This window comes from Phacochoerus africanus, chromosome 4 (assembly GCF_016906955.1).
Source record: "Phacochoerus africanus isolate WHEZ1 chromosome 4, ROS_Pafr_v1, whole genome shotgun sequence".
In the NCBI taxonomy this organism is placed as follows: Eukaryota; Metazoa; Chordata; class Mammalia; order Artiodactyla; family Suidae; genus Phacochoerus; species Phacochoerus africanus.
The window spans coordinates 73,993,551-74,019,044 of NC_062547.1; the positions used below are offsets into that span (position 1 = coordinate 73,993,551).

General features: G+C 53.2%; 1 protein-coding gene across 7 annotated transcripts in view; it reads right to left on the minus strand.

The window, feature by feature from the left end:
• The window catches only part of KDM4B (lysine demethylase 4B), a 142,118-nt gene that overhangs the window by 88,284 nt on the left and 28,340 nt on the right, over positions 1–25,494 (minus strand). For all 7 annotated transcript variants that reach the window (XM_047777411.1, XM_047777418.1, XM_047777415.1 and 4 more), the window contains exons 2-6: positions 22,821–22,929; positions 16,957–17,055; positions 6,599–6,764; positions 2,277–2,452; positions 1,221–1,335 (exon numbers count right to left, since the gene is read on the minus strand). In XM_047777411.1, the coding sequence (XP_047633367.1) occupies positions 1,221–1,335; positions 2,277–2,452; positions 6,599–6,739 (432 nt within the window). In that variant the 5' untranslated portion in view covers positions 6,740–6,764; positions 16,957–17,055; positions 22,821–22,929. The remainder of the gene's footprint in view (positions 1–1,220; positions 1,336–2,276; positions 2,453–6,598; positions 6,765–16,956; positions 17,056–22,820; positions 22,930–25,494) is intronic.

Here is a 25,494-nt window from a genome sequence, read left to right on the forward strand (position 1 = left end):
CAGAGTCCGGGTCACCCCCGCTGAAGGGCTACCATGAGCCCCATTTTATTGATGGGGAAAGAGAGGCCCAGAAAGGAAGAAGCAGGGTTGGGGCAAACTCAGCGTCAGAACCCGGAGCGAGGGCGTCTCCCTACGGTTTGGGGTGGGGGTGGCAGGCGAGCTCACTTTGAGCCTGACCTTCGTCTCAGGTGAGAAACTAACATCCTCAGCACCACACAGCGCAAAGCAGACCCACTAGCGAAAAGCCGGGCCTGGTCAGACGAGCTCCGCAAAGCCAGCGACCCAAAACGGTGGCAGTGATTCGTATCGGGACCCAGGCGGTAGTCAGCTGTTTCCCACACCTTTTGGGAAACACAAGCCACCTGTTCTAACAGCTTCCTCCCCTGGGCGCCCGAGAGGGTCACGACCCTTCTCGGGAAGGGACTTTATTCCCTTCCTGCCCGAGACCAGGTGGCGTCCATGGCTGCCCTCAGGGGAGCAGGGCTGAGTGGATACGAGTGTCCCAAGCAGATGACCTTCAGAGGGACGACTGGGGGTGGGGCTGCTGGGGGAAGCGGCGGTAGGGGGAAGGGCTGGGTCCAAGGCCAGGGCATCCTGTGAACACACCAAGGAGAGACACTTCCAAGGGCTGAGATTAACCCCAGCAGATCCATCCCAGGGTTAGCTGAGGTCTCCTAAAAAAACAAGTTCCTCTCAAACCTCCCTTCTTCTGGGGTCTCAGCATCAAGCCTTGACCAGGGCCTGGTCTTGCCCCTGGACAGGCCCCGGCCAGCGCAGGCCCGAAGCCGGACCAGGAGCAGCCTGGCCAGCTGAGAACTCATGCTCCCGGGTTTCCCAGGAGATTGAAGTGATAAAACTTGACGAGAGAAGCACTTGAAAACCAAGAATCTAGAGAGGCCCTTGGGAGAAGGAGTGGAATGCTCAATATCATCTTTTGAAAACCGCTCCATGGCTGGGCCACTAGGTCAGCTGCAGAGCAAGGGATCAGGGCAGGGGCAGCGCCGTGACTGGCAGGACAGATTCCACAAACCTCTCCACCCCTGCTTTTCGTCCTCAGCTTGGCCGGCACTTGTAACGGAGCTGAGCCTTCCGTGTGAGCCTGGCCTCCATCCTCCAAGCCCGGCCCGCTCGCACCCCCTCCCCAGCCTCCACCACCTACCGGAGGAGCCCTGTCCTCCCAGAGTCCCTTGGTCTGGATGCCAAGGGGCCACAGTACTTACGTCATCGTACAAGGAGCCACTGATGTCTGCCCCGTAGATGGGTGACACAAAGGTGAGATTTTTCCAGTACTTTCGTTCCAGGTCGTCAAAGTCCTGGTGCCGCGGGGTGCAGTACCTGGGGACAAACAGCACACGGAGCGTGTGGGGTGCCTGCTGAATACACCAGGGCAGGAGCTCTGCCCAGACACCTGCTGTCCCTGTGGGCACAGCCTCAGAGAACACAGATGAGGTGTGGGGACGGACCAGGGAATGAGGTGGACAGGAGGGTGGGCAGCCCCCACCTGGAACAGTGCCATTGGTCCATCTTGCCAGCTCTTGGGGCTGGGGACCCCCGGGTCAGACCACCACCAGGGACACAGGAGCAGGAGAAGGGACACGGAAGCAGGAGGAGGGACACGGGAGCAGGAGGGACACAGGCTCTGGAGGTTATTATCCTCCTGTGGCTCTGCAGATATAAACCCACGATGGGCCAGGTGCTGCCACAGGGGCAAGGACTGGGTGAGGGGACAGACAATGCCTGTCCTCCCAGGATGCTTGTTTGGGAGCAAAGAGACCACCAGAAATGCACAAATGACTTCAAAGAGCAAAGGAGCCTGGGAGCCACACAGAAAGGGGGCCATAAACGATGCTGGTATGTGCAGGGGAGTGTGCCCAAGTGCCCATGAGCTCCGGGGCTGTGTGTGCCATGTGTGCTGTGTGGAACCAGGACACGGGGAGACATGCCAGGGAGCCCTTGTCTCAGGAGGTGCCATCAGAGCCGAGACATCCTGGGAGGGGTGCTTTAAGCACTCGGGGACAGTGTCAAGGGCAGCGTGATGTGGACAGCGTGGCCCCGGGTTGGGGAAGGGTCCAGATTTTGCCTCCTAAGTCCGGGGTCAGAGACTGTGAGCATGGGGGTGCTGAGACCCGCCCAGGGCACACAGAGTGGGCTTTGGGGGAGCTGCGTGTGCCTCGCCCTCTGCACCCCCAGTCCCCGGCAGGCTGGGCTTCCGCCTCGGGTGTGGCTCCCCACCCCCACCCCAGCCAGGGTTCCACCCGCAAGGCCCGCCCGCGCACTTCTCGCTGTTGGCCAGGCGGCGGTACTCGCCGACGGTCATGGCCTTCTTCTGGATGTTGTACTGCGTGAAGAGGCCTGACTGGCCCGTCACCACCTGCTGGATGGGGGCCGGGATGACCACGTCATCGATGTCATCATACGTCTGCCGTGGCTTCCACTCTTTCGGGGGGATGATCTGCGGGACAGAGAAGGGAATCAGCGGCGCCTTCCAGAGGCTTGGCCGCTCAGGACCTGGCGCCAGGCGGGGTGCGGAGCGTGGGGGCACAGGGGCACCGGCTTCCTGTCTGAAGACCACCAAGCAGAGGGCAGGGATGGGCTGGGGGCCCCACTCGGCACAGAACACACTCGCCTTGTCTCAGGGCTCTGCTCCCTCGTCCTCTGGCTGCCACGTGACCGGCTCAGGACACCCCCCAGAGCAGAGACACAAATACTGCAGCGCACACTCATTCCGGGAGCACTGTTCAGTGCCACCTACTGGGGCAATCCCAGCTCTAGGCGCTGGGGAGACGTCAGGGAACAGACCCACAAGGGCCCAGGTCCTGACTGGAACAAGCAGATGACACATTCTGGCACGAGGTAAGGAAACCAGAGGAAGGTGTCAAGTTCTGAGTCCCAAGGATACAGGACAAAGCAGGGCTGGATGAGCAGCCCAGAGGCAGAGGGCAGGGAGGGGGACAATTCCAAGTGGGACAGGGCCTGAGAAGGTCACACAGCAGTCCCCTCCCCAGAAGGAGTCACCACACCCCTCACCAGCATCTGGGGCGCCCTGTCCCACTCCAGGAGGGGACACAGGGTTCCATGAATCGACTTCACCCTCTGGTTCCTCTCTGCTGATAACCTCTGCGCAGGCCCACGGGGCCTGGGGGGTGTCTGCAAGCCCCAAGCCTCCTGCCAGGGCACCCCTCGGGCCAGCCAACTGCTCTGGGTAAAGGAACTAAACCAACTGGTTTTGGGTGTGTCAGCCAGGCACCCTGGGGCAGAGGAATGCTCACCAGGGCCACGAGGGAAAAACACGACCCCGAGGTCCGCAGCCCCACTCTCGATCCCCAGGGTGGCAAGATGCCTCGCTTGGCAATGAAAATACTTACTCTCCAGCTGCTGACTAACAGAAGGGCGCTGCCCAGCACCAGCACGATGGGGGTGCCCAGCCGTATAACTGGGTAATAACAACAGCAGCTACAATTGGAAGGTCAGCGCTCCTGCCCCATGGGGAACACTGGGTGATGTCTGGGGACATCTGTGGTAGTCACAACGGGAGTTCCCTGGCACTGGGGCGGGGGGTGCCAGGGAGGTTGCTGCACACCCCACAGGACGGCCCCCTGGGGAGAATGACCCAAGCCCAACATCAGCAGTGCAGGGGGGGAACCCTCATTTATTTATTTTTTTGTGTGTGTGATTTTTTTTTTTTTGGCTTTTTGCTATTTCTTGGGCCACTCCCGTGGCATATGGAGGTTCCCTGGCTAGGGGTCTAATCGGAGCTGTAGCCGCCAGCCTACGCCAGAGCCACAGCAATGCGGGATCCGAGCCGCGTCTGCAACCTACACCACAGCTCACGGCAACGTCGGATCCTTAACCCACTGAGCAAGGGCAGGGATCGAACCCGCAACCTGATGGTTCCTAGTCGGATTCGTTAACCACTGCGCCACGATGGGAACTCCGGAACCCTCATTTAAATGAGGATTAGACCCCTCCCAGAGCACATGGCCATTCAGTTATGACGCTACAAGCACCTGGAGTGACAACAGGGTGCTGGGCTCAGCCCGCTGGTCAACAGCTTTCTTAGACTTGCGGTGAGAAATCTGAGAGTCAGGCAATGAACTAAAACACCAGGCTGGAAAGGCAAAACACGAGGCCGAGGTGCCTGCCTCCTTGGACCCGTCTGTCCCCGCAGCAGCAGGGAGGCATCAGGACAGGACAGGGACACACATGCACGTGTGTGCCAGCATGACTATGCCCACAGGGTCTCTCAGCAACAGCGGGAAAACTGCTCCCAGAAGCCTGTGCCCGCCCTTCCAGAGAGAACCGCCTGCCCCGCAGAGAAAAGAACCCATAAAAAAAAAAACAGCACCTGAGAGGTGCGCAAACAAAGGGCAAGGGGGAAGCCTTCCCTGAAAACCCTGGCCTCACTGAAATATCTGGTCCGAATGGTTTCCCATTCCTGCCAGCAAGTGAGCCGAGAACTGGTCCGTGGGAATGAAAAGCTTAAAGCAGAGCTGCGGGGCTCAAAGGAGAGGCAGGCGCTGGCCGCCAAGAAGAAGAAAAGGGAGGGAGGGGATGGAGGCAGGACACGCCTGGGAGACTCGGTCACGGTCACACCCCATACAAGGCTGGACTCAGAGCAGCCCCAGAATAGAAGATGCTGGAGCCAGAGCCAGAGATGACAGAGGGAAGGAGGAGAGAGGTTAGGGGCAGGGGGAGGGGTTTACAGGTACTGCTGACAGATCGCTCCATGATGTTAACAAGATTCCTGGCAACAAGGACGACTTGATTCCAAAAACAGAACCAGCGGCTAAGACCCGGCAAAGGCAGAACTAGGTCAGGGCCAGGAGACACTCCAAATAGAGGGAGGGCCCCCCATGCCAGCCCCCTGGGGCACCTGCTGGGGGGGGAAGGTCACCTGACAACGGACCCCCGCCAATCAGCCCAGCCCCAGAGGCTGTGAGCCTGCAAGAAGCCAGGCCAGGAGCCACCAGAGCCACGGCTCCCAACCCCAATGAGAAGGTTCCGCTGTGTCTATGCTGCCTTAGTGCCCAGGGGACAAAAATCAAGGAGAGGGGAGGGAAGATGTTGTGGGCCCATACTTTCCTCATCTGTGAGGCTGAGATGCTGTCCAGCCTTCTCCCCTGCCCCATTTTTAAAGGCTTGGTTGGGAGGAAAGAATAAACATAGAACAGCTTTCAGAACAGGTGAAAATTCTGCAAAATGCACACTTCAATGTCTGCAGATCAAGTTTTCCAGGCGCATGGCCACACCTATGGGGTTACAAGTATCTACAGCCACAGAGCCAAGCAGGGGCGACAGACGGTCCAGGCCAAAAAGCTGAAATATTTACTACCCGGCTCTCCGCAGACGAGGTTTACCGACCCCCTGCTTAAACAAGAAGAGAACTGGGTATTAGGTTAAAGTGACAGTCACCCAGGAAGCCACTAGAAGAACCCAAACAGGTTACAAATCTGCCAGAGTATGTGGTGAGCAAAGCCTCACACACGCACAGGTTCACGTGAACACGGGGAAATGCGGCATCCATTCTCGACCTGACGTCTGCACAGAAGAGGTGGATGCGGCCACCGCTGGTCAAAAGCACCACAGGCCTGCTGCCTGCCACACACACACACACACACACACACACACACACACACACACACACACGCACGCATGTTCATGTCCACACGTAATGCAATGTGGAAAGAGACACGGGAATCGGTGATGCACTGCTCCAGGAAGAGGAGCTGGGGGACGGCACAGGTGGAGAGGAGACATTTTTTCCTCTCTACCCTGTTTAAACTTGCCTGGTGTGCCCTACAGTCTCCAAAAATCTGTTCATGGAGCTTTTATACATGGAGGGGGAAAAGAACAAGTCCTACCAGGAGTTCCCGTCGTGGCTCAGTGGCTAACGAAGCCAACTAGGAGCCTGATATTGCAGATTCGATCCCTGGCCTCGTTCAGTGGGTTAAGGATCCGGCGTTGCCGTGAGCTGTGGTGCAGATCGCAGACGCGGCTTGGATCCTGCGTTGCTGTGGCTGTGGTGTAGGCCTGCAGCTACAGCTCCGATGAGACCGCTGGCCTGGGAACCTCCATATGCCGAAGGATCGGCCCTTAGAAAAAGGCCAAAAAGAAAAAGAAAGAACAAGTCCTACTGTACAGCACAGAAAATTATATTCAATGCCCTTTGATAAATCACGATGGACAAGAATTATTTTTCAAAAGAGAGTGTATGTACACATATAACAGAAGTACTTTGTCATACAGAAATTACCACAATATTGTAAATCACTATACTTCAATTTTTTAAATAATCTGTTTAACTAGGAATATAAAGACAAAAAGTACGACCCCACACACACCCCACCACAGACTCCCCGGGAAGCCCCCAGGGAGGGTAAAAAGGCTGCGGGTGCCACCACGATGCTGTGCCCCACCCAGCATCAGCGATGCTAGGGATCCAGTACCAGGACAATGCCTGACATGGGGGAACAAATCCCTGTGTCTGTGGATAAGCGAGGTCAGAGGGGCCCCATGCACAGAGCAACAGGCCCCGTGCCCTGGGATGTGCACAGGGCAGGGGCTGGGAAGAGCTGCATGGGGCCAGGGCATCACTCACCTTGGCCAGGCCTGCGCGGTGGGCTCCCTGGGACTCGATGTAGGCCACGTATTTGTTGAAGTCCTTAAACTCCTCCATGGTTGGGCGAAATGTCATGATTTTACAACTCGGGTTCTGGGCCCCGTGATCCTCAGACCCCATGGCTGCAGTGGAGACACGGCCGCACCTGCGAGGGACACAAGAGAGTGTTAACACCACCACCGCCACCAGCCGGTTCCCTTCTAACCCTAACCCCTCCACCTGCAGGAGGAGGGGCGAGGAGGGCCTGGGGTTCACTACACCACTGCCCCTGGCACCAGAGACCAAGGGCCTGCCAATAACTACCAACAGAGGCGGCCCTGTTCTAAGAGGCCACACGAGGCTGGAAGCCAGGGCACCCATTCCAAACAAGGGGCCTTGGCAAGAAAAGCTCTTCCTATCAGGGCTTCATCTGCCTTGGAGCCGGAACCCAGAGGCGGCAGCATGGGCGGGCTGGGGAGCTGCGTGAGGCCGTGGGTGAGCCTTGCACGAGCAAACGCTGAAGGCCACACTCACAAGCTCTGAAGGCTCTGAAGGTCACACTCACAAGCCCCTCCTTGGTCAGCAAGCAGGTCCCTCCAGCCCTGGCCCGGCTGCTGTCAAGAACCCAGGCTGCCCGAAGCCAGAATCTGTAACCAGAAGAGCAGAAGGCCAGCTTCCCGCCAGGTTGCCCTGAGCTATAACCAAGCCCAAACAAGGAAGGGCTGGCGGGGCGGGTCTGGTGGCCCACATTCAGGGCCGGCCCCTGAAGAGTACGGAGATCGGGCTCTTCGTGACAAGGCGGCAGGCTGGAGAGGACCCATCTTGTCCTTCAAGTTACAGGGACCCAGCGGGGTGGCAGGTGGCCCGCCCCAGTCAGGAAGAGGCTGGGGGCACAGACTCCAGGGGAAGGGTCCCTATAGGAAGATTAAATTCTCCAACAAGAGAAGACCAGACCCCCTCCAGGATGTGGGGAAGGTCAGAACCCAAGTGCACATCTTGGAGGGAAATTAACCAAGTCCATCTCCTTGCAGCCCAAAGTGAGCTGAGGAGTGAGAAAGGCAGGGAGCCTGCCGGTCCCAGAAGGTGGAACCAGGGGTCCATGTCGCCAAGATGGGACCATTGCTCCCCAAAGGCGCTCCCCCTGGCGGGCACTAGAGGGCAGCAAGCGCCCAGGAAGGAGCTGAGACAGACCTGGAGGTCCAGGCACCAGGTCCAGGCCCTGCAGCAGGTGGGGGGCTGAGCACTTGATGGGAGTTGCGGGTGGCTCAGGCCTGGCTCTCAGAGTCACACCTGACAGCTGGACTGGTGAGAACCCTAAGGCCCTGGCGTCCAGACTGGGACCCCCTGAGACCCTCTGGCCTGTGTGCACAGGAGCCTCTCCCTCCTCCCAGGGCAGCCAAAGGCGCAGTCTACACCACAGGCCATGAGCGCCTGGGGCCAGGTAACAATGCTTGGAGCAGGATCACAGGGAACCACCAAGAAAACACAGGCTTATGAAGGAGAAGGGTTGCCACAAACCCCCCCCCCGCCCCAGAGCAGCAGGCACCAGAGGGCCCAGGCCGCAGCCAGGACGACCAGTCCCAGGGATGCACCACCAGGCTGTCCCCAGCCCCCCACCTCGCTCGGTACCTTAATCTCCACCTGCCACCCCCTACTCACCTCACCTGAGCCTCCAACACAGCTACCCTTTCCCCTCCAGCCCCAAAGTGGCCACACTGGGTTGTCTTGGGGCCTCTTCTATCTGGAGGGCACGCAAGGCCCGGGGAGGGGGGGACAGGCCTGACCCCAATACTCAGGGGAGCATCAGTGGATCATGTGTGGTTTTTTTTTCTCTCTTATTCATGCCCTTTGCAATGAAGTTTTTAGTAGGTAGATATAAAGAAGAAAATCAAAATGATTTATAATCCCAACACTCCAATGATTCTTGACACATTTTTTTGAAGGAGGGCAAATAAAAATCGTACATGCACATACTTAAAAAACAAAAAAAGGAATCTGACTGAAATCCAGCCCTGGGCCAACCTTCTGATTTACTGGAAACCAACCTTCTGGTTTACCAGAGACAGCGGAACACCCCCCACCACCACCACCACCAATGAGGGAATCAAGGAACAATCCAGAAAGAGTGCTGTGCTCTTCACCAGATAGCAACATGCCAAAGAAGCAGGGGTGTGACAACTCCATCGCAAAAAGACTAAAAGCACAATTTGAAAGCAGGCAAGGAGTTCCTGTTGTAGCACCGGGGAAACGAACCTGACTAGGATCCATGAGGTCAGGGGTTCGATCCCTGGCCTTGCTCAGTGGGTTGAGGATTCGGCACTGCCGTGAGCTGTGGCGTAGGTTGCAGACATGGCTCGGATCTGGCGTTGATGTGGCTGTGGTGGAGGCCAGCAGCTACAGCTCTGATTCTACCCCTAGCCTGTGATTTTCCATATGCCGCAGGTGCAGCCCTATAAAGGAAAAAGAATTTTTTAAATTAAAAAAACAGAGTTCCTCACATGGCTCAGCAGTTAACGAATTTGATTAGCATCCATGAGGACACAGGTTCAATCCCTGGCCTCGCTTGGTGGGTTAAGGATCCGGTGTTGCCATGAGCTCTAGTGTAAGTTGCAGACTGGGCACGGATCCTGTGTTGCTGAGGCTGTGGCACAGGCCGGCAGCTACAGCTCCTATTCGACCCCTAGCCTGGGAACCTCCATATGCCGAGGGTGCGGCCCTAAAAAGCAAAACAAAATAATAATAATAGTAACAATAATAAAATTAAAATTAAAAAACTAAAAGCAGGCAAACAACTTGAAAGACACTTCTCCAAAGGAGAGCCAGAAATGGCCAATAAGCACAAGAGACACTCAAGGTGATTAGCCATCAGGGAAATGCAAATCTAAACCACAGTGAGACGCATCTCGCCCCCACTGAGACGGTAGGAGGGAAAATGCAGATGATAACAAGTGTTGGTGAGGCTGTGGAGAAACCACAAGCCTGCCTCCCAACCAGTGGGAAGGTAAGACGAGGCAGCCACTGCGGAAGACAGTCCCACAGTCCCACAACACGTTACACATGGCATTTACCAGGTAATCCAGCAACCCCAGGCCTGGATATACACCCAGAGCAATGAAAACATATGTCCACACAAACACGTGTATATAAATGTTCACAGCAACATGACTCACAACATCCAAAAGGGGGACACAACCCAAGTGTTCGTTAACACACGATGGACACACAAACTGGTCCCTCCTCATGCGGGAGCATCACCCAGCCAGGAAAGGACAGAAGCACTGACACTCACTACCATGTGGATGGGCCTTGAGAATAGGATGCTCAGTGAGAGAAGCAGACACAAGAGGCCACGCATGCCCTGTAGGCTAAAAGATCTGGGGTTTCATTTTGTTTTTTTGTTTTGTTTTGTTTTGTTTTTGTCTTTTTGCTATTTCTTTGGGCCGCTCCCGAGGCATATGGAGGTCCCCAGGCTAGGGGTCGAATCGGAGCTGTAGCCGCCAGCCTACGCCAGAGCCACAGCAATGAGGGATCCGAGCCTCATCTGCAACCTACACCACAGGTCACGGCAACACCAGATCCTTAACCCACTAAGCAAGGGCAGGGACCGAACTCGCAACCTCATGGTTCCTAGTCGGATTTGTTAACCACTGCGCCATGACAGGAACTCCAGGTCTGGGGTTTGTTTTTGGGGTGATGGAAATGTTCCGAAGTGGACTGTGGTGAGGGCTGCCTAATTCTGAATCCACTAAAAGCCCCGAAAACGTGTGCTTTAAGTGGGGGAAGTGGGTGGCTGGCAGATTCTATCCTAATGTTTATTAGGATATGCTACTACCCCTCAAAAAAGAAAGGGGTGGGGGAGAAGCAAAGAAGAAAGTTCTGGAGTTCCCGTCGTGGCGCAGTGGTTAACGAATCTGACTAGGAACCATGAGGTTGCGGGTTCGGTCCCTGCCCTTGCTCAGTGGGTTAAGGATCCGACGTTGCCGTGAGCTGTGGTGTAGGATGCAGACGCAGCTCGGATCCCGAGTTGCTGTGGCTCTGGCATAGGCCGGTGGCTACAGCTCCGATTCAACCCCTAGCCAGGGAACCTCCATATGCCTCGGGAGCGGCCCAAGAAATAGCAACAACAACAACAACAACAACAACAAAGACAAAAAGACAAAAAAAAAAAAAGAAGAAGAAGAAAGTTCTACACTTGCCAAACAAACAAGCAAACAAAAACAATCAACAAAAACCTCTGGCCACCTGGCAGGAAGGGTAGCTGGAGCCCTCATCTCAGCTCGCAAGAGGGCTCCCCCAGACCCGAGACCCCAACACCCCATGACAGAAGGAGGATACCCCCAAGCCTGGCCCCAGAGGCATCTGCTGGGTTCCTTCTAAGATAGGAAATGCAGCCTCCAGAGACATGTGGGCTCCTCCTGGCCCAGCCCCCAAAACCAATAACAGGAAAGATTAGGGTCCCTTTCTACCCGCTCCTCGTTGTAAGGCTAAGAGCAGGCATCTGAATATGCTCCGACCACTGAACGTGCTCTGCTCTGACACATTCCAAATGGATGAACTGTGTGCTATGTGAATTACCTCACAGTAAAGCTTGTTTTTTTTGTTTTTTTTTTAGAGCCGCATCAGAGGCATATGGAAGTTCCCAGCCTAGGGCTCGAATCGGAGCTGCAGCTGCCGCTACACTACAGCCACAACAATGCCAGATCTGAGTCACATCTGTGACCTACACTGCAGCTCACAGCAACACCTGGATCCTTAACCCACTGAGCGAGGCCAGGTATCAAACCCACGTCCTCATGGATACTGGTGGGGTTTGTTACCACTGAGCCACAACGGGAATTCCAAGCTTTTCCTTTTTCTTAACAGGCGCTCCCGTTGTGGCTCAGTGGGTTAGGAACACAGCCAGCATCCATGAGGTCAGGGGTTCGATCCCTGGCCTCGCTCAGTGGGGTTAAGGATCCAGGATTGCCGTGAACTGTGGTGTATGTAGGTCGTGGACATGGCTTAGATCTGGCGTTGCTGTGGCTGTGGAGTAGGCCAGTAGCAATAGCTCCAATTAGACCCCTAGTCTGGGAACCTCCATGTGCCGTGGGTGCGGCCCTAAAAAGACAAAAGACAAAAAAAAAATGCTTAGAGTTCCGGAGGCCAGGAGCCCACCTGGATCTCACGTGGGCCATGTTCCTCCTAGAAGATACCTGCCTTTTCCAGCTTCAAGAGGCACCACATCCGGATTCAAGGCCCCTTCCTCCATGTTCATGGCCAGCAGCACGGCATCTCCATCTCTCACTCTCTCTTCCGACCTCTGCTCCCATCACCACTCCTCCTTCTCTGACCCTGACCCTCCTGCCTCCCTCTTTCAAGGCCCTCTGGGATGACATCAGAACACCCAGCCAATGCAGAAGAGGCATCCACCCCAAGATCTTTAACTTAATCCCAGCTTTAACGTAATCCTGTGCAGAGTCCCTCTCCCCACAGAAGGGAGCATCGTCACGGGTTCCAAGGTCAGGGCGTGAGCAGCTTGGCAGATGCTAGTCAGTCTAGCTCAAGTGCAGCATGAAAAAGTCATCACACAAATGGCATTCCCACTGTGGTACAACAGGACCAGCGGCATCTCTGCAGTGTCAGGACGCAGGTTCAATCCCCTGCCCAGCACAGTAGGTAAAAAGGATGGGGTAGGCGGAGTTCCCGTCGTGGCGCAGTGGTTAACGAATCCGACTAGGAACCATGAGGGTGTGGGTTTGATCCCTGGCCTTGCTCAGTGGGTTAACGATCCAGCGTTGCTGTGAGCTGTGGTGTAGGTTGCGGACGCAGCTCGGATTCCACGTTGCTGTGGCTCTGGCGTAGGCTGGTGGCTACAGCTCCGATTAGACCCCTAGCCTGGGAACCTCCATATGCCGCGGGAGCGGCCCAAGAAATGGCAAAAAGACAAAAAAAAAATAATAAAATAAAATAAAAGTAAGTGTCTAAGAGTTCCTGCTGTGGCCCAATGGGATTGGTGGTGTCTCTGCAGGCCAGGATGCACGTTTGATCCCCAGCCCAGCATAGTGGGTTGAAGGAGCAGCACTGCTGCGGAGAACTCCACATGCTGTGGGGCGTCAAGAAAGAAAGAAAGGGTAGAAGGAAGGATGGAAGGAAGGAGAAAGGGAGGGAGGGAGGGAGGGAGAAGGAAGGAAAAAGACAAAAATGAGAGTGTCTAGTTCAACCCCCAATCCTCCACCTAAGTAACCCCCAAACTGCAGAGAGCAAACAAATCAACAGCCATGTATGTCCCCCAAGGTGGATGGCCTGGCTCAAAATGGACAGAGGCAAACAGAAACCATTTATCCAGCCTCTCCACCTGAAACCTGTGCTAAGGCCACATTCTTTTCTTGATCTTCAATATACGTTTTAACCTAAAAAAAAAAAAAGAAGCTCTCCTTGTCCCAACCCTCCCGGAGGAAGTGCCCCAGTGGCCTGTGCCATCACAGTGGAGCCACCCACAGCCCATGACAAGGGCATCTTTTATCAGCCCACAGACATCACCTGTCTGTGCCCACAGATACAAAACTGGGTTCTAAGGGTGCTTTTTTTTTTACAATGCAGGAAAAAGCCCCCAGATCTGGGGGTGTGGGGGGGAAGCAGATCAAGCATATGTGAAAGAGGAAGAAATCCTTACAACTTAGTAAATGAACAAATAAGCAAGGGGGGCATCAGGGAGGGGCAGGGTGGGAAGGCCACACTTAGCCTGTGTGCCCCTCGCCCTCCCTCCCATGTGGAGCTGTTCTGCTCAGAACTGAACCAGCGCATCTCCAGCTCAGATCCTGCTCCTACAGAGAAAGAGAGGAATGGGAACTGCTCGGATGCTTCTTCAGAATCACGGGAAACCAACCACGGTGGGGGGAGCGTGAAAGGTGAAGCACGGAATTACCATATGGCCCAGCGATTCCACCCTTAGGCATCAACCCAAGAGAAACACAGACACACATCCACAAAGATCCTTGTACTCAACTGTTCACAGCAGCCTCATTCATAAGACCCAAAAAGTGGGCATTAGCCGAGGGTCTTTCAATGGATGAATGGATAAACAAAACTTGGTCCATCCATGTGGTGGACCATTACGCAGCCATGAAAAGAGTGGTACTGACACTTGCCCAGACACGGATGGAACTTGAGACCACGATGCTCGGTAAGAGAAGCAGACATAGAAGGACACACAGTGTGTGAGTCCATGGATGGGGAACATCCAGAAAAGGCACATCCACAGACGGAGAGTGGGTTAATGGCTGTGAAGGGCTGGGAGGAAAAGGGAGTGACTGCTTAATGTACAGTAGATTTTTAAGGGGTGGTAACAGTGTTCTGGAACCAGATATGGTTAATAGTTGCACAGCTCTGTGAACACAGTAAAAATCACTGAACTGTATACTTTTTTTGTGTGTCTTTTTAGGGCCGCACACACAGCATGTGCAAGTTCCCAAGCTTGGGGTCAAATCGGAGCTACAGCTGCCAGCCTATACCACAGCCACAGGAACACAGGATCCGAACCTCATCTGCTACCTACACCGCAGCTCACAGGAAAGCCAGATCTTTAACCCACTGAGTGAGGCCAGGATCAAACCTGCATCTTCATGGATCCTAGTCGGGTTCTTAACCCACTGAGCCACGATGGGAACTACCTGAATTGGACACTTTAAAGCATGACTATTATGACACGTAAACTGTTTCTCTATAAAAATTAAATTCCATGAAGTCCAAGGCAGTCTCTTTGGGACCTGCCAGACCACAGTCAACCCATCTGGTTTCTCATGAGGACTGTGACCTGAAGCACACCTAAGGCCTTTGGAGGAAGGAGCCTGTGACCTCATTCATTTCTATTCCCCCCACCACCTGCCCCAGAAAACGTCCTCACGCCATCCAGGGCCAGAGCTCAGTTTGTCCAGCTCTTATCTCTTTGATAGAGAGGGATGGAAAGCATTCTTATGAGGGATTACTAAGAAGGTAACTGCGAGCTAGGTCCACAGAACATGTCATGCTGCTCAGGGTAAAGGGCTTTCCTAGAAATGCAAATCAAAACTACAATGAGATATTCCCGCACACCAGTCAGAATGGCTGTCATCAAAAAGTCTACAAACAATAAATGCTGGAGAGGGTGTGGAGAAAAAGAAACCCTCCTACGCAGTTGGTGGGACTGTAAGCTGGTATAACCACTGTGGAGATCAGAATGGAAGTTCCTTAAAACTAAATACAGGAATTCTCTTAAGGTGCAGCAGGTTAAGGATCCAGCATTGTCATCACAGCAGCTTGGGTTGCCACTGTGGTGTGGGTTCCAGCGCCCAGGAACTTCCACATGCCATGGGCACGGCCAAAAAAAAAAAGTCAAAAAAACTAAACACAGAACTACCATATGATCCAGCAACCACATTGGATCCAGAGAAAACCATAATTCAAAAAGCTACATGTACCCCAATGTTCACAGCAACACTATTCACAACAGCCAAGCCATGGAAGCAACTAAATGTCTACTGACAGATGAATGGATTAAGAAAATGTGGTACATATGGACAATGGAATATTACTCAGCCATAAAGAAGAATGAAATCATGCCATTTGCAGCAATATGGATGGACCTAGAGATTCTTATATTAAGTGAAGTAGGTCAAATACCGTAAGATACCACTTATATATGTACAATCTAATTTTAAAGATATGAAAGAACTTGTTTACAAAACAGAAATAGATTCACAGATTTCAAAATCAAACTTCCAATTACCAAAGGGGAAATGTGGGGGGAAAGAGAAGTTAGGAGTTGGCAAATTGGTAGGAATTAATATATAAACACGCTACCCTATAAAAAAAATAGATAACCAACAAGGACCCACTGTATAGCATAGAGAACTCAATATTCTGTAATAACCTATATGGGAAAAGACTCTGAAAAGAATGAATGTATGTCTATGTATAACTGGATCACTTGGTTGTACACCTGGAATTAAATAACACTGGAAGTCAACTGTACTCCAATAAAATTTTTTAAAAAGAAAAGGAGAATAACCAGTTTCAGGGAACCGAGTGTCTTGCATGAGAGCCTGAGTTTTGAGGGGAAAGCAGTGCTCTGGGACACAGTCAGAACTGACCACTCCCAAACCAGTCAGGAAGGGCCTGGTCCACCCAGCCCCAGCCTGCGACAAGCCAAGCCGGTGGGGACTGGGCTGGCCCACCTTTTTCAGGCAGGACCGCAGAGTAAATGTCTTCAGCTTTGCAGGCCATGCAGACTCTGTCGCAACTACTCAAATCCACCACCGTGTGGAGGGAGAGGGAAGGGCGTGGGCCTGGGCTCTGTGCTGATAAAACCCTACTTATGAGAACAGACGGGGACAGGTGGCCGATTGGCCCTCGGGTCACAGTTTGCCGGCCCCAGACCCAGATGCCTGAAGTCTACCCTACTGAGGAGCCAACCCTTTGTTCCACCGCTTGGAAAGGGTAACCCAAACTCCACGGCCCAGTTCCTGGGTTTCTAAATCCTGGCAGAATAGAAAAGGCCATGTTCCAGTTCACACTCGGCCCTCGTGAGCCACATGGCCTTGGGAGGAGCCTCTGTCCAAGATCAGCACTGAACATGCACCTTTCTCACCCAGCCAGCCTTTCTCAGGCCACCAGGAGTGGCCAGGAACACAGGGACAGCTTGTCCCACCCCTCTACCCTAGTCACCATGTCCCTCGGGTGCTGACCACGAGGCTGCTCCCTCTGTTCTTACCAGTGACCACCTTAGGCCACCATCAGAAACCACCTCTGGAAAACCCTCTGTCCCTGGTTAGTTAGAAAAGTACAGGAGAGGAGTTCCCTTGTGGCGCAACGGACTAAGGACCCAAAGTTTCACTGCTGTGGCTCAGCTCGCTGCCACGGCGCAGGTTCAATCTCTAGCCCTGGAACTTTCCGCATGCCATGGGTGCAGCCAAAAAAAAATAAAAGAGTAAAATAATGCTCCCTTTTTAGAGACCCTCCCCTCCAGCTGCGACTGGCTGTCATTTCCAGCAGAACATAGGGTGGCAGATATATAACCCTCAGTGAGGCCACAAGTGGTGTCCCGCTGTCCAGGGCCTGTTCCACATGACAGACAGGGCAGCTCTTCCTGGGCTACCCTGGTGGCCCCCCAAATACACAATGGTTCTCAGGGCTTCTAGAAGTGAGGCACAGGTGTTCAGATGCTAAGGGGCCAGAGTGCAACAGTGGTGCATATGGACAGGGAAGGCTCGTCTGGCAGAACCACCCGGAAGGGTCCAGGCTCCTCTAGGGCGTCTGCTCTCTGGACACCCCAGGAACTCAGAACCAAATGGGGCCACCTTCTCCACCAGCAGCCCTGGGGCTGAGGGCGCGCATGCACTTACTTCAAAGTTCCTGGTTCCTAGCGGGTAGCGAGGCTGCAGGGAGAGATAGTCCAATAACCGGCTAGGGTTTCTATCGGGTTCTAACAATGGCGATGGTTCCTAAAATGCATAAAACAAAAGCTCGATTAACTAAATTGATGTCATGCTTAAGTCTTCACTCCAAATTACGCCCCTAGCAGCTGCAGTAGCCCAGGGATCCTGGCTTCTGTTCGGATGATTCCAAATCCTCGCCATTGTCCAAGAGCCAGGAAATCCATCACCAGGAGCACCTTCCCCAATCAGTCCTTCTCATGATGCCTGTCTTAAGCTCAGCTCCTAAAAATCAGTAGCTGAGGAAGCAAGAGTCTCTAGAAACAGTCAAATCAACCCAAAGAAGCTTCTGGAGGAGTTCCCGTTGTGGCTCGGTGGAAACATATCTGACTAGCATCCATGAGGATGCAGGTTTGATCCCCAGCCTCGCTCAGTGGGTTAAGGATCTGGCCTTGCCCTGAGCTGTGGTGTAGGTCACAGACGCAGCTCAGGTCCCACATGGCTATGGCGGTGGTGTCAGCCGGCAGCTACAGCTCCGATTAGACCCCTAGCCTGGGAACCTCCACATGCTGTGGGTGCGGCCCTAAAAAGACAAAAAAAGAAGCAGCAGCAGCTTCTGGAGACCTTTAGGGGCACACCTTTAGGTGGGAGGACTACAAGAAGCTCTGCCTCCTCCGCACGCCCCGGCAAGCAGGGCAGGTGTCCTCTGAAGAGGACAGTTGTACAGAAAATGCTATGAAGTAACCGCCACCTACACCCCTAGGAGGCAGAGAGCATAGGACAGAGTGTGGCCAGGGGTCATTCACAGCTGGGCTCAGGGGACACTTGCAGGACAGATTCTAAAGGCAGGGTGTGGCCCCTGGGCTCTGACAATCTGGCTCCGGCTGCCCGGCCCCAGCTGCCCTCCCTGCCCCCACCTCCCGGCCACCTGACCTCCCAGTGGCTTGGAGTCTGCAGGACCCTGGGCCTTTGCACATGCTGCCTGGGCTGGAAGTGGCTGCTGCGGGCCGAGCCTCTGGGCAGGGCAGCTTGCCCCTGGGGCCCTGGGGGTGTGGAACTCGGTCCCCACACCCTTTCTCCCCATTCTCCAGGCACTGTAAATAGCACGAGTTTTACAAATACCCTTTCAACAGGCAACCTGTGCTGACCTCGTCTATCTTATTTTAATCGGGTTTTTTAAATGCTTGGACATGACTTCACTGTTTTCTAACAGGTCACAAGCCCTGGGCTGAAAGGCCACGCTGAGCTGTGGAAATGCTGGGCCTCAGGTGCTGCTGCTGCCAGCCCCACGGCCCCGCCAGCCCAATAGACAAGAGCTGAATGAAGCCCGGGGATCCAATTATTCTGGCACCTCTCCAGGGGGCTGCGGCCGGTGGACTAATGGCCCCCAAGGAGGTCCCCATCCTAATCCCCAGGAGCTGTGACTATGTTCTCTTTTGTGGCAAAAGAGTCTGCAGAAGGGATTAAGTGAAGGATCCTAAGATGGGAGACGATCCCTAGGTTATCGGGGGACCCAGCGTCATCACTAGAGGGAGGTAGGGGGGCCGGAGTCAGAGACGAACGGAAGCCAGAGGCAGAGGGCAAAGTGCTGGGCTCTGAAGACAGAAGGACGGCCACCGGCCGACGATGCAGCGCCCCTAGAAGGTGGAAAAGACAAAGACCAGATTCTCCCCCTGGAACCTCCAGAAAGAACACGGCCCTGTACACGCCTGGACTCTAGCCCCATGAGACCCATGGCAGACCACTGGCCTCCAGGACAGAGAGATGAGGACTGCGTCGTTTGAAGTCACCGGGTCTGTGGTCATTTGTCACAGCAGCAAAAGAAGATTGCTAAGGAGGCTGCCACGTGCAGCTCCCTGATGGCAGAGGAGAGGGACTGTTTAACGCCCACTGCCCGCAGCCCATCATCCACTCATGTCTGATGCAACCACGCTCCCTCGTCACTTGTCATGCCCTCTTTGCATGCTGTCTCCCCAGATGGACCATGGGCTGTTAAGGCAGAGACCACCCAAGCCTATGGTCCTCGGCTTGGCAGACCCCAATCTGCTGCTGCCTGGGGCTGAGGGGCCACAGAGACCGGAAGGTCTCCTGCCCTTGAGCTCTGGGGGACAAGAGCACTGACCCCAGGATAGGAGGCTGGAAGCTCGGGGGCTGAGGTCAAGGCTCAGTTCTCAGGCAAGAACCACGGCAAGGCCGCTGTCCACACAGGGCGAGGCTCATCTGTCTCCCCTGCTCCCGCGAGGAGACTGAGAGCCCCTGTTGCCAGCTTATCCCCACCCTGGGGGCTCGGAGATACTGGAGGCCTGGGCTCCCTGGTTACAACCTTCTCAGCACAGGGCAGCCAGGGCTGAGGAATCAGAGGGCCCTTCAGTGTGGGCTGGCCACAGTGACATCCCCCAAAGGGGACAGCATGGAAAGCAGGGAGGCGTGACTTTACAGTGGAGACATCTGACCAGCATGACCTCAAGCAGCCAGGGGGCCCAAGGTCAACACCAGCAGTGACGAGCCAGGCTGACAGCAGGCACCCCGATACGATGGATGAGACGTCCCCTCCCGTGTGGTCCTCCTCCCAGCACCCAGCGCTCCACTCTGACCGGGAGAAAAACAGCAAATTCCCACTGGGGGAAATTCTCCAAAACCTCTGACCACCGTCCTCCTCCAACTGGCCAAGGGCCTCAGGAACAAGGAAAGTCAGAGGAACGGTCACAGCCCGGAGGAGCCTGAGGAGATGTGACAGCTGAATGGCCCGTGGGTCCTGGACGGGGGCCTGGGACAGAAGACGTGGGATGGGGGGGTGGGAAACACGGCAACGTGAATGAAGGCGGACTCCAGTTAACGAGAGTGTAGCCATCCTGGCTCAATACTGCAACGCATGTTCCAGCCTCATGTAAAACGTAATACTGGGAGACTGGGTGTTGGGGTCAAGGGTGTAGGGAATTCTCCCTACCAGCCTCAGTTTCTCTGTAAATCTAGAACCACTTTAAAAATAGTCTAAGCAGAAGTTCCCATCATCGCTCAGTGGTTAACGAATCTGACTAGGAACCATGAGGTTGCGGGTTCGATCCCTGGCCTCGCTCAGTGGGTTAAGGATCCAGCGTTGCCGTGAGCTGCGGTGTAGGTCGAAGATGCGGCTCGGATCCCGCGTTGCTGTGCCTCTGGCGTAGGCCAGCAGCAACAGCTCCGATTGGACCCCTAGCCTGGGAACGTCCATGTGCCGCGGGAGCGGCCCTAGAAAAAGGCAAAAAGACAAAAAAAAAAAGTCTAAGCAATTTTAAAAAGGCAAACAAAATAGAAGGGCCCAGGGCTGGTGCCTCTTGCTGGCCTGGCAGCGGGTCCTGGGAAAGCCGGGCACTGAGAACAGAACTCGGGGCGGTGGGGGGGGCATCCAGCTGCAGCAAGGTGACAGGCTAGTGGCGTAAGGCCTCAGACCACCAGCCCGAAAAGGCGCAGCTAGACCATTTCTCCTTTAAAAAAGCACCACCTGACACTCAGACGATGTTATTCCGAGGTGCCCGCCAGGCCACAGATGCTGCCGCTCCTCCACCTTCTCCTCCACCACGTCTGCAAAGGGCAGGCAGGTGGGCCAGGAAGAAGCAGCAGGAACAGAGAAAAAGCATCAGCTGTCCCTCCATGCTGAGGCACCAGGAACTGCCGCCGGCTGCTGGCATCTCTAAGGACCCATGGGCATGGCCCCCCTAGCCCAGGTGGGGTCTACTGGGTCCCTGGTCCTATCAACTCTAGGCCACCCATGGCTGACCCTGGAGGGGGTCCACTCACACTACTCCCATGGTCCACGGGGGCCCTGGATCTGGGTCCGGGGTCCAAGAGGTGCAGAGCTGATGGGTGTCCTCTGCCCAAAAAGGAAGAGAGCCCTCGCCTGTGTGTGTTACCCGACCCAGGGGGGCTCAGCACCCCACTCAGCCTGTTCTCCTCTCACTCACATACCCCAAGTGGCCCTCAAAAGGGGCCTGGCACCTCCTCCCGCCCAGCCTGGCCTGTGGGGGCTCTGTGTGACCCTCTTGAGGCAGGGAGGCCACCCAGAGCCTCTATTATCCAATCAGCATGAATATGTGGGTTTCTGAAAACTACAGACAGAGACAAAGAAATAAATACAGATGTCCTGTGTGCAGGGATCAGCTTTCTCTGTTCCAGGCTGTGTGGACTGACAGGCCAGGAAGCAGGACGCACACACTTCCCACCCCACCCCCAGCACTGAACACATCAGCACTGAGATCGCAGCTTTTTTTTTTTTTTTTTTTTTGGCCATGCCTCTAGCACGCAGAAGTCCCCAGGGCAGGGATCGAACCTGCACCACAGCACTGACAACCCAAGATCCTTAACCCACTGAGCCTCCAGGGAGCTCCAATCTCAGCTTTTAAACATCCTTCCCCAAGAGAGTGGGGTGGACTGGGAGTTTGGGGTTGGTAGATGCTAACTATAGCATGTGGAGTGGATAAGCAATGAGATCCTGCTGTACACCACAGAGAACTACATCCGATCACTTGTGATGGAACATGATGGAGGATAATGTGAGAAAAAGAATATATCCACGTATATATGTATAACTGGGTCACTTTGCTGTACAGCAGAAATTGACAGAACATTGTAAATCAACTGTAATAAAAAAGGAAAAAAAGAAAAAAGAAATAAACATCCTTCCCCAAGTCCAGGAATCAGCGCTCCCCGGAGAAGGATGGGGACACCCAGGAAGGGGAGGAGCCTGGCGAAGGGGCGACTGACAACCAATGCAAGGACAACTGGGTCAACAGGATGAGGAGTGACAGTCCCAGCCCAGAAGCCACAGGATGCCATAAACATACCCCGTCTTTCCTGGAATTCCCAACGTGGTATAAGGGAGGGGAGAAGGGACAGCTCTTTCCTGCAAACAATTCTAGCTCATCAACACAGGAGTAAAGGCAACATGAGATCTGCACAGTAACCACTGCAGCAGGAAAGACCCTCTGCAGAGGATGGACTCACCAGGCAAACGTTTGAGGAGAAACAGGGTGCCTTGTCTCAAGGTCCCAGAGGGACAAAAACTGTAACCTGGCAGAGACCCCGGGGCGGCGCCACCTTAACCAAAGGGTGAAGGCTGATCCCAACCTATGAAGAGGCACAGCAGCAGCTTTGAGGACACCTCGCCCTGGGGCAGCCTCCCCTAGATGCATAACCTTCGCTAGAAAATTCCCCAGCAGAGCTCGCCAAAAGTGTCAAGGTCAAGACAGACAAGAGAAACACGCCCGCCCCCACCCCCAGCCCACCAGAGGAGTTCAAGCCTGCCGCCTACCTCACTGTGGGGTCCAGGATGGGGTCCTGGGGCAGAAAAGGTATGTTAAGGGGGCCGACTGGTAGGATCCTAATAAAATCTGCAGTTCTGACTCCTTCACATTCCTTGCCTACTCTGGGTGGTGCTTCTGCAGTCTGTTAGGTGCTAAGGTGGGGGTTGGGGGGGAGGTGGCTGAAAGGTACACGGAAACTCTCTGTTCTGTCTTTGCAACATTTCCAAGCCTCTGCAATTATTTCAAAATAAAATATCAAAAGCCAAAAGCAACAACAAAACAAAGAAAACAACTGCTATCTCTGTCCTCTGAACCTCACTGCACAGCAGGTTCGAGCTGGAAGAGAAGAGTCCGGCTGTAAAAAGATCCAAACCGATAAGAAAAGAAAAAGCAACTTGAAGCCAGTCAGCCATCCAGTTTCAGGATCCATTAAAGGCCCAACCTGCTGAACAAGTGCTTCCCGTTTGAAAGACCTGAAAAACTGACATTTTCATCAGCCCTTCCATCCTGGGAAAAAAGCCTCCTGTTGCAAATATCTCACCAAACCCTCCATACCTGCATGGACAACAAAATCCAACTGCGGAAGTCACAATGGCTCGGTCAGGGAGGTGGCAGGCACCCCAGGTTGCTTGGATCCTGAATAAGAAGGCTCTGATCTCCTTACCTGGAAATGTAAGAACCACGTCATTTTTCTTTAATGTCCATCCCTAAGACTAGACATAAAATAACTCAGGGTGACAAAGCTACAGTGATCAAGACAGTGTGGTCCTGGCCGAAGCGGGACAGAGAGCTCAATGGAAGACAGTGGACAGTCCGAAAAGAAACCTACACATTTAAAGTTTGTGGGTTTTTCAAAACATTCTCTGGCACCAACCATATAAGTGTTTTTTTTAGATCAGTCTCCTGAGGCAATAGAAATAAAACCCCAAATAAACAAAGGGACCTAATCAAACTCGCAAGCTTTTGCACAGCAAAGGAAGCCATACCAAAAAAAAGAAAGAAAGAAAACCTATGAAATGGGAGAAAGCAGTTGCAAACAATGCAACCAATAAGGGCTTAATCTCTAAAATATACAAACAACTCATACAACTCAACACAACAACAACAAAAAAAAAACAAATAAACAACCCAATTGAAAAATGGGCAGAAGACCTAAATAGACATTTCTCCAAAGAAGACAGACATATGGATGGCCGGTAGGCACATGAAAAGATGCTCAACATGACTAATTATTAGAGAAATGCAAATCAAAACTATAATGAGGTATCTACCACCTCACACCGGTTAGAAGGCCCATCATTAATAAGTCTACAAATAACAAATGCTGGCGAGGGTAAGGAGAAAAGGGAACTCTCCTACACTGTTGGTGGGAATGTAAATTGGTACCAACATCATGGAAAACAGTATGGAGGATCCTCAGGAAACTAAATATAGAACTACCATATGATGCAGCAATCCCACTCCTGGCATATATCTGGACAGAGCTATAATTCAAAAATACATGCACCCCTGGAGTTCCCACTACGGCTCAGCGGTAACAAATCCAACTAGTATCCATGAGGATGTGGGTTCGATCCCTGGCCTCACTCAGTGGGTTAAGGATTTGACATTGCCATGATCCAAACTATGGTGCTGGCTCAGATGCTGTGTGGCTGTGGCATAGGCCAGCAGGTGCAGCCCTGATTCAACCCTAGCCCGGGAACTTCCATACACCGCAAGTGTGGCCCTAAAAAAGCAAAAGAAAAAGATATACGCACCCCTATGTTCACTGCCACAATAGCCCAGACATGGAAACAACCTCAACATCTATGGAAAGATGAATGGATACAGAAGATGTGGTATCTATACACAATGGAATACTACTCGGCCATAAAAAAGAATGAAATATTATGCTATCTACAGCAACACAGATGTAACTAGAGATTAACATACTAAGTGAAGTAAGTCAGAAAAAGGACAAATACTGTATGATATCACTTATATGTGGAATCTAAAATACGGTACAAATGAACTGATCTTCAAAACAGAAACAGACTCACAGCCATAGAGAACAGATCTGCCAAGGGGGGAGAAGGGAGGGAGTGGGATGGACTGGGAGTTTGTGGTTGGTAGATGCCAACTATTACATTTAGAATGGATAAACAATGAGGTCCTACTGTACAGCACAGGGAACCATATCCAATCTCCTAGATAGACCATGATGGAAGATAATATGAAAAAAAAAAGAAGTGTATATATGTGTGTATGACTAAGTCACTCTGCTAAACAGCAGAAACTGGCACATATTGTAAATCAACAACACTTTAATTTAAAAAATGACCTTGGGAGTTCCCACTGTGGCACAACAGGATTGGTGGTGTCTTAGGAGCACTGGGACAATGGTTAGACCCCCAGCCCAGCACAGTGAGTTAAGGAACATAACTACAGCTTGGATCTGATCCCTGGCCGAGGAACTCCCTATCAGAAGTGGGAGGAGAAAAAAAAATAATGAAAAATTAAAAATGATCTTACAGGAGTTCCCGTCGTGGCGCAGTGGTTAACGAATCCGACTAGGAACCATGAGGTTGTGGGTTTGGTCCCTGCCCTTGCTCAGTGGGTTAACAATCCGGCGTTGCCGTGAGCTGTGGTGTAAGTTGCAGACGCGGCTCGGATCCCGCGTTGCTGTGGCTCTGGCGTAGGCCGGTGGCTGCAGCTCCGATTAGACCCCTAGCCTGGGAACCTCCATATGCCGCGGGAGCAGCCCAAGAAATAGCAACAACAACAACAACAACAACAACAAAAATGATCTTACAGTATCAGTCAATAAATAAAGTTATTTGGTTTTCAACAAGGTTGCCGAGACTGTTCAATGGGTAAAGAACAGTCTTTTCACCAACTGTGCTGGGCCAACTGGCTGTCCACATGCAAAAGAATGAGGCCAGACCCCTACCTCACACCACAGATAGACATTAACTCAAAACTGACTCATAGATCTAAACGTTAGAGCTAAAACTCTAAAACTCTTAGAAGAAAACACCTGAATTAATCTTTGCAAGCTGGGATTAGTAATGGTTTCTAGATACAACACCAAAAGCACAAACAACAAAACAGGAAAAATAGATAAAGTGACTTTGTGCTTTAAAGGACATAATGAAGAAAGTGAAGACAACCCACAGGACAGGTGAAGATATTTGCACAGGGAATTATATCCAGAATACATAAAGAATTCTTACAGTTCAACAACAAAGAC